This window comes from Lactuca virosa, chromosome 7 (genome assembly GCF_052849685.1).
Source record: "Lactuca virosa cultivar CGN04683 chromosome 7, Lactuca_virosa_CGN04683_v6, whole genome shotgun sequence".
Classification (NCBI taxonomy): domain Eukaryota; kingdom Viridiplantae; phylum Streptophyta; class Magnoliopsida; order Asterales; family Asteraceae; genus Lactuca; species Lactuca virosa.
The window spans coordinates 21,392,079-21,401,985 of record NC_136432.1 but is presented as its reverse complement, the minus strand read 5'-3'; the positions used below and the strand labels follow the sequence as shown (position 1 = coordinate 21,401,985).

General features: G+C 35.3%; 1 protein-coding gene across 1 annotated transcript; it reads right to left on the bottom strand.

The window, feature by feature from the left end:
* Window positions 1-5,765: 5,765 nt before the first annotated feature.
* LOC145124045 (eukaryotic translation initiation factor 3 subunit B-like) lies at window positions 5,766-9,382 on the bottom strand. Its single transcript, XM_079059259.1, has 11 exons — window positions 9,110-9,382; window positions 8,601-8,838; window positions 8,296-8,442; window positions 8,064-8,192; window positions 7,835-7,963; window positions 7,645-7,728; window positions 7,369-7,493; window positions 7,088-7,286; window positions 6,493-7,013; window positions 6,315-6,423; window positions 5,766-6,236 (listed from the first exon to the last, which is right to left on the bottom strand). Exons 1-11 carry the CDS (start codon window positions 9,229-9,231, stop codon window positions 5,904-5,906), a joined length of 2,136 nt encoding a protein of 711 aa, XP_078915385.1. The 5' UTR covers window positions 9,232-9,382; the 3' UTR covers window positions 5,766-5,903.
* Between the last annotated feature and the right edge of the window lie 525 nt (window positions 9,383-9,907).

The window sequence follows — 9,907 nt, the reverse complement described above, 5'->3', positions numbered from 1 at the left end:
CACTTCATATCATTCTTGTCTCACTTTCTTGTGAAAATTTTCAACAAGATCAAGGCTTATTTCATATGGCCAATAGTCCTCGTAGAACTTTCTCAGTTCTAGCGCCATGGTAGCAACCATGATGCAGGAGACCTTAGTGGCATCGTCATGATGTTTGTTATAGAAAGCAATTTCCTCAGGAGTATCAGTGGTTTCATTGATTTCAATAACAGGATTCTCGAGGACATACTCTTTGTTCTTGTATCGAAGAGTCATCTACAGATTTCTCATCCAGTCCATGTAGTTTCGACCGGTTAGCTTCTCTTTTGACAGAATCAACAAGAGAGTGAAGTTGGAGTTTTGATTGGAGCTTTGAGCAGCAGGAGCATCACCGATTCCAAACATCTATAATAAGTGTGATAGTTTTAGTTAGTTGATATAAGTCCTTAATATTTTAACCCAATTTGCTAGGATCCAAAATACAATACGAAATTAAGAATAGGGATGTCATAATCTAATTACAAATTTATTAAGGTAGGTGAAACGATTCACCAATTTCAATCTTATGAAATTCCTAGATCATTTGAGATTCATTGAATCATATCAATGGCATGTTTAATCTCAGATTATGCTCTTCAATTTGTGATTGGGATACCAAGGATCACAAACAAGATGTGAACAACCATGCAAACCCACTTGATAACCTCGATGTCATTTATCATCTCAAATTGATGTGTCCGTAAACCACACACGCTCCATCAATAATGATAATTTTCGAGTTGTGTCATCAACTCAACTTTATAGTCCCAAATTAGAATGTCAATTAACCACACACGCTCCACTAACGACTCATAAAGAATGATAGATTATGTCCTATCAAATCCATTCGACTAACGAACATCCACCACACAAGGGAGCGGTTGGTGAAAAGGACACCCATTGAACTTACAGTTATTTCTAATTGTATACAATTTAACGTTGAACTTAATCGTCCATATAGCATAAGAACATCCCATAACATGCCATATGAAATATAAGAAGCAAGTATTTTAGAAAATACATATTAAAAAAACTGTCGATTACTTTCAACTATGAAATTTTCGTCAAATTTGGTATCATCCAGCAAACATTAATAGCTATTGAACTTTATAAAATTTGACAACATAACATCTTGCACAACTTTTGAGCTCAACAAGCTTCGATAATATAGACTTTGTCAAGCCTTCGAATGTGCTTTCTTTCTTATAAATACATTAACCTAAGAAGAAAAACAATTAAAGTCATTAAAAAATCAAAACTTTAACAAATTGGCCAAAATGTTTTGAAACAATACCACAATCTATCATACGTTCCAAAAATGATAGTAAAATTTCTATTTTTCAAACACCCAACAATACAACCAATTTGTTCCAAATCATCCATAATATAAAATATTCTCAACATCAGAGTGAAATAAAATGTCAATGCGGAATAAAATCAAGGGGATGTTGTGCGATCACATCGGCCCTTCCATTTTGAACTGGAAGTACCTGAAAATGTTAAACCACAAAAACGTAAGCACAAAGCTTAGCGAGTTCTCCAAAATGCCACATACCATATAAATGGGCCCAATCCAACATACAAATATATGGGCCCATCCCAACATACAAATAAATGGGCCCAACCCAACATATAAATAAATGGGCCCACCCCAACTTATATAAATGGGCCTACCCCAACATGCAAATGGGTCCAACCCAACATGCAAATGGGTCCAGCCAAACATACAAATGTAAGAGTCACAAAGACAACTATCACCCTATATAACACAATCCAGTGGGTCGGATTTGGTGCCTTCGACCCACGAGTATAGTGAGAAGACTCGTCTGTCTCACGAAATCAGCTAAGAACAGTGTCTACTTCCACGTGAACACTACTATGACCTACCTATTGAATCAAACAAGGTCTCACCATAGTCTAACCTCCAAAACTGGTCACTTGACCAAAAGTCATAGTAAGGTCGTGGTTTTATTTTTATTTTTATGGATACACTTGATGCTATTCTTGAGCATGAGTTGCAGACACTTGATGATCTATTCGATCCATAAAAAGATTTGGAGGAGCTGGAAAGATTGTTAACAGACGACTCGTATGAAGAACAAGAACAAGTTGAATTACAGAACCATGTCGTGATTTGATCATTTCCACGAAGCGGAACCATGTTTGTCCAAATTGTGTTTTGAATCATAGGGTGGAAATTCCGTCTTTGGAAAGAGTTCAGACATGAGAGATCCATTTCTGATTAGTGTCCACCCGGTTCCAAACTTTGTTAAGATTCTTGGATTTTATAGATTCACGCTCGACTGGCCGATTTTAGAAATGATGAGTCAAATTTTACGAATCGGTCCAAAAATAATATTAAATGTAATGGATGGATTGTCATTGAATTTATTAGGAGTTTATTAAGTTGGGAATCAAGCTCAAGACTCACACAAAAAGAAGCGTTTATCAAGACGCAACCCGACTTTTTTAATTAGCTTGCATTTTATTTTCATTTTTAGTTTTTAATTTTTATTTTTAGTTTTAGTTTTGAATAAAAGTGCTTTTGATTATTTTTATTTTTGTGACATGCAAATTTTTAGCTAAGAAATTGATGATGGGCGAAAATTCAAGAGTGGGGTGGATTAATACGAGAAGAAAAGAAGAGACATTACAAGCAAATAAGTGTGGGGTACACATTTGACATGGAGCAAAGCCGGAAATTATTGTGTTATCATTGTTACAATGGAAAGAAAACTGATACGAGGGACTATTCGAGAAATTAGCTACTTCAAGATTGGTCGATTCATTGAGCGATGAAGAATTCTGATTTTTCCCGAAGTCGCGTTGTGAGCCTAGCTAACCCGAGACGTGGCCATCCATTCCATCGCGACTTATTTTCCAGATGAAGAGTGGAACGCGTCAATCGTATATGTTTGTTTCGACGGTATTTTACATCACAAGCTTATTCTTAGATAGGGTTGTGTGCCTTTAACGAAGCATGGGGAAGGTTCATTTGAGCAATAGAAATCGCACCCAGGGGTGGTGGTTCCTCAACACAAATAAGAAGTGTAGAGCGTGTTTACATATCTCCGTCATAATACGTCTTTTTTCTAGTAGTGACAGGAGCTAACCACTTACGATTCTGACCTTTGATGAGTTGAATTGAAGATCAGGGATGCAACAGAGCTCAACAGCCTTACGGACGACTTGCTTCGATTCTTTAAGCCCTAACTTCATTGTAATCTCTAAAAAATCAATTTCAAGAGAGAGTGATGGAGAAAAAGAAACAATCGATATTTGGGTTCTATAATTGTTATTGTGAATGGCAGAAGATGGTATCAACGAGAAACCACCGCGGGAATATTGAATCTGGTGTGTTTCTAGTTTTCGTTTGGCGCCACTTTGGAAAACCGGTGCACTCCATTTTTCTTTCCTTGCATTTTTTTCACGTTTATATTTTTCCAGAGAGAAAGAAATTTCCCTCTTTAAAACTTTTAAAAAGAAAGAAAGAACAAAAACTTATAGTGACATAAAAAAACCTAATAAAATTTAATAAAATTATAAAAGCATATAATAACATGTATGACACAAAATTTATAAGTTTTAATGACATTTTAAGTCATTACTCCACTAATAAATGCGGACATTAGTGACATAAAATGTTAAGTGCCATTAATATTTATAACTAGTAAAAAAGTTTGGCTTCGCCTGGAATCGGTTTTTTTTTTTCTTTTTTTTTGCTTTGTGTTATAGGGTGGATTGGCCCACACATTTCACTGAAATGGGAAATTCCAAATCTACCCCCAAGACCTAAAAACATCAAAATTATAGCAAAAGTGATCTCTTTTTCACACAAGCATATTTCTATTCTTCCGACTTTAAAAATCAAACTTAGATTTTGTAGTCAATTAAAGGGCAAGAAAGTAATTGTGGAAAACTTACTTTAGGAATCTCGATATGTGTACATGGGACTTTTCCCAGAAGTGCAATTGAACAAGGACTTTTCCCGGAAGGGCAAAAAAGCCATTTAATACGATCAAGTAAGAGTCATGTTACAAAAAGAGTTGTGAGGAATTAATTTAATGTTCACTCCTCTGACTCCTGGAATAGCAATTGTGTTTTCCTTTATCTCGTGTCTTGATAATGATGAAATACTTCTGAGCATGGCTTAGATACTTCAGTTGGGGTTGTTCTTTGCATATACTTCTTCAAAGTCCCTCTCCAATCACCTTTTTCAAGATTTTCTAAACTGATCAAGGATGATTGTGTTCATCCCTTGTCCATGGCAACCCTGATCAATGATTGTTTTACAGAAAACCTATGAACAAAAACAATGAGGATCAAAAGTTTTTCTTTCACCAATAACTCCAGGATGTCTATGTCCATCTACAGATCAGTTTAACTGTCTAACAAAGTAATTTTGTGACAGAAATTTAGTTAATTTTGCTCAAACTCACAGCTTCATTTGTAAAAAACTAAAGTTAAAACCATACGTAGCTTTTTCAACGTACAATGTTAGAACAAAATTATTCAACATATTTGAAGTTTGTAATTATTGTGGACTTAAATAGTGATTCATTTTTCGTATTTGCTGATGGGTAGATATTGCTAAGTTTCTACCTGGACGATCCGATAATTCAATAAAAAAAACTTCTGGAATAAACACTGTAAGAAGAAATTGATAAAGAAAAACAAAAATCATGGTGATTATCTTTATGATCTTATAACATTGAATAATAATCCACTTACTCATATGATGCCACCACCATTCCAATCATCACCAACCACAAATCAACAAATCTTGCAAGATGATCATACACACTCCACAGGATAACAATCTCACTCTTTAGTTGTTTCCAATATTCCTAATTTTCTACACATCGCCAATCAACCATCAAAGCAATTTTCAAGAAGATAAATCATCATTCGTTTGTTATGATCTAAGCTCCTTTTCCTGATTCATTCATATCTCAAATTGACAATACAGTTTGCGTACCTACATGTGTCTTTATCAGCAACAAATCCCAGTGCTTGAAACACTATAATGATAGGAATTTCAATTCGAATATACGGAAATACTTTAATTTATTTGTTTATTATAGCATCTTACTTCAAGTTTGTTACTTACTCAAACATTGGACTTGGAAAAAACTATCAAGTTATAGCAGTGAAAATTGTTTGTATTTGGAGAACATTACTATATACCGGATAGATTTTTCAAGGCACATGCTGACCTGTAATAGGAAAAGAAGGAATTAGAATGATATAACAAACAAATAAATGAAAGTACATTGTTGTTTCTCGTATTTAAGGTAAAATTTTCATACCCCTTTCGCACTACTCTGAGAAAGCATGCGAACAAACATGCTACTTGGTGGCCTATTTTGAGGTTTTGCCATTAAACGAACTTCTCCCACATAAGCAATATTTATTCGGTTCCCTCTTCTTAAATACATACACATGATTGGTGTTCATTTTCTCTTGAGCAATTAGAACCTTTTTCAGTTTTCACTCCCATTGATGATGAAATATCCACCTTGCATCTAATTTTATTTTAAACATGCACAAGCTCCAAAAACCTCTTAATATCGTCTTTAAGTACATGCAACTCGTTTCCTTCTTTGATTGTTGTATTAAACCAAGATATCATTCCTTGTTTGATTGTTCATATATAATTTCCGATGTCACCAAGTATATTCTATGTACACATGTTACTTGTTAATATGATAAATTAACAAATCAGGCAACATAAACAACTAGGAGAATTTAAGCAAAACTTTTGGGTTTAGACTTTAGAATAAAAACCAGTGATGTCTGAAAAACTCTTTAAAAAAACAATCAACAATCAAAAACCAAATACAAAAATAGTCGATCAACATAACAAAACAAAACTGAAAAACTTTCTAAGCATCAGCAACGACCTCTTCAGAAACATCCACCAATTCTTCAACCTCAACCTGTTTGGCTTCATATTCCTCTTCAACATCACTGGCTTCACCATCTCTGAGCATTTCTCTCTCCATTTTGTCATGTTGATGATATTTCTTCCACTGATTCACCCACTCACTCCATTCCTCCTTCAACTGTTTCCTTTTCTCACGATCTTGCTCACTCAATAGCAATGAGATATCTTGATCTTCCACATCATACTTTTTGCTGTACTTTTTCAGATTCTTCAAGATCTCCTCCTCTTTCTCAGGGCTCAAGAATGATGGTGGCCTTGGCCTCCACAAAAACTGTTTCAAGATATTTTGTATGTCCACATTAAGCCCAAAAGAAACAATGATCCAGATTTAGTGCTTAATTAATTTTACCTGAAAGAAATGGTCCTTGAGAATGCGGTAGAGCAGCTTGCCATTGAATGACCAAATGTTGAAACCATTTTCCATCTCATGCACAGATGTCACTGAAGTTGCAACATACCTATTCAACAAAAAAACAATTATTCAGCCACTAGCAACTTTTTTTTAAACCAGTTTATGAAAATGTTACCTTCCAGTAGGATCCCATTCGATATCGGTTGCCATAAAATGCTCAGCAGTTGCCATGGTTTCAAGCTCATCCACATTAAAGAATTCCAACTGTCCATTGAAGCCCTTCAACCCAGCCAAAATTACAAACCTGCCACCAGGAGACCAGAAAAGGGCATTGGCTTGTTTTTGCTTTAGGGTTGTGAGTTTAGAGACTTTCCCTCCCTTCATTGAGTAGAAACTGATATCGGGCCTTGGGTTGTCACCATGAATGATTGCAAATCTGTGACCCTTGGGCTCCCATGCAAATGCAATGATTTTGTCGTTTTTGTTTTCGAGCTCAAAAACTTCAATTGGGATGTCACGTTCTTTGATTCGGAAAAGCTCGAATCCAGTGTATGTGCTTTTTTTAGTTTTTGTGTATCGGTCAACTTTGACTGCAAGATATTCTCCTTCACTTTGCCAATACATTTTGCAATCACTCACACTGAACAGATTCTTTTGGCGTAACTCTGCTTTGCTTGGGATTTGGAACAGACTCACCTATAATATATAAATATTCAAATTCTTGTAATATAGATAGTCAAAGATTTTCTTCATGTATAATAACAACTTACTCTAGCAGGTTGATTTCCACCACCTTGTTCAGGTACAAAGAGTGCAAAAATAGGATCAGCAGGAGACCAACAAAAATCAGTCACATTTTCAACTTTAATTGATTTCTTATCAATAAGACTAAAAGTCTCAGTCTCATACACAGAAATCACATTTTTTCCAAGTCTAGCAAAGTACTTGTCTTCTTTTCCACCACCCCATCTGCAAAATAATAATACCCATATTTAAATAATAATAATAATAATAATTCTACAAGTAATTTATAATCATACAAATACAACACCTGAAAACAGGCCAAGAAACACCAGAAAAGCCTCCAGTTCCTCCAAATGCAAATTCATCTGCACTTCCCTTGAAATCTCTCATAACTTTGCTTGTTCTCACATCAAATATGTTGAGCACCACCCTCTAATCATGTACAAAATTAAACTTGTTAACTCCCAAATTTTTTTTTTCAAAGTACAACGTTGTAATAGGATGAAGATAAAGTAGGATACAATAGTAATTAATAAAATGTGTTGCTGTTTCTTGTATTTAACCCTATAAAAAAACTCCTTACATGACTATCTCGTGGATTGCTTGGCTCATGGCTGCTGTAAGTAACCAGATACTTCTCACCAGGAGAGAAGTCAATCAATTTAACCTACAATTTCACAGCACAAATTTCAAAATTCAAAGATTAAAAGCCTTAACAATTAAATATATTTAATTAAAAAAGTAAAGATCAATTCAAACTTCAAAGTAATAACCTGAGGATGAGCATAGCGCATAAGGCGATTGAAGGTAGAAGCACCACCCCACACAGCAGCACCCTGTCTATGGACAGTTGCCAAGTATGTCCCCAAAGGAGACCATTGCACAAAGCTTTCTGTCCAAAACTGCATACAATTAAAGAACCAAGAAAGGTTAAATTAGTAAATACAACCATAAATAAACCAGAAAAGTGAAAAGTAAAGGATAAAAATGATGCTTAATTACAGGTCGTTTGTAAACAGGATCAGCCTTCACTTGTCTTGCATCATTCCACAAAACCTCTGTGTCTGATCCAGCACGAATAACAAACTGATCTCTACCTTTCTCATCAGTAAGCCAATGTTGTAGATTTTCCTGTATTGATGCACAATAAATGTTGACAACTTATAAAGAAAATAACTAAAAAAATGAATGCAAGATACATGGCATAAAGTTATATGCAAACGAAAGTACATACCCCTGATGTGTATGGTTTGGATTCCGGAGGTGCCCACTCATCTGGGACTCTCATGAACTTCTCAATTTCATCAAAAATGTTGACAGAAAAAATGTGGGCTCTATCAAGCTTGTACCCATTGGTTTTTTCCTTTGCAAGTTCAGCTTCCTACAACAAACCATGCCACAAAAACAAAAACTAAAATCAATTTGCAATCTTGCTAAAAGAATAAAAGATAAAAACATTATCTTTTTTCTATGGATCCAATGAGTAACAGAGTAAGAAAGCTATTAACAAGAATTCTGGGACAAGAGAGAGGTATATACCTGTGGAGTGTTGTATTCGATGAAGCAGTAACCTCGAGTTTTCCCAGTTTCTTCCTCAACAGGCATCCAAAGCCCATTCTCCTTGATTTCCCCAATTTGACTGTAAATCTTACGTACTACACCTTCAAGCTTCTCAAATTTCTCACGGGGAACAACCGGTAAATTGTCCACAACAATGATGTTGCCAAACCCAGCATCAAATTCCAATGAATCCTCCTCATTAAGATCTTCATCGTCACTGAAAATATCAGATACTCTTGGCTATTACATAATACATATACATAAATACATGTATTTGATGCGAAATTTTCAAAAACACACACAATGTAAGTGGATTGTCAATGGTTCAAAAACCACGAATAGATATGTAATACAGGTAACCCTAAATTAATGTGCGATAGATACACGATGAAATCGTCCCAGTTTATTTCAGAATACAAAACAGCAATTAAACGTATATGCGAGCATGTATAATAAAGAGAGTGACTGTAAGAGATTAAAGCTTTTACCTTTTGATACCGAAATCTTCACCGGGAGGAACCCAAACAGAGTTCCAGTCAACTGCCGACAAATCGATATTCAAACGGGAGGCCTCCGTTCGGATATCTTCCATTGACATTACGTCCGCCATGGTTGCTTAATGCTTTCAGTATGGTGAAAACGGCCTAGGAAAAGGCAATCCTAAGCAGTTTTCGGCTACGCCCTTTTGCAACCGATGTGATGAACTATTGGTCGAAATTAGGGTTTTTGATAAGATTTGTTTTGAGGCGACGGAGTGACGGTGCGTCTATATAAACAAAACATATTTTTATGGTATTTTTTAGAGTAAATTACATGAATGGTCCATGTTGTTTGGGATAATTTGTATGTTTAGTCCTTAATTTAATTTTTTAATTCGGACCGTTTCTATAATATGTTTTTATTGTGTGTTTGGTCCATGTCTCAACTAAAAAGACTATTGTGCTCTTATCAATATCTTTTTTTTAATTAATTTTATTATATATGTATTTCTAGATAGGCTCACTTGACCCTCCCATCCCTCATTCCTTATCCTTTCCCCACCTATTGTCTTATTCATCTGACCAACCACTCCCACTTTTACCATGTCTGCCATTTTTTAAACGCACTTGTAAGCATAATACGAAGAAAATGAAATTAAATCTAACTGATTGAATCGGGCTTACAACCAAAGAGTTATGAGGAGAAATATTGTGTCCATGTTTCCTCTCCTTTTCCCTCATTGTCCCTCTTTGACTAGTTATGCTTAGGCCCCGTTTGATACGCATCTTTCCAGGTCCAAACAGATC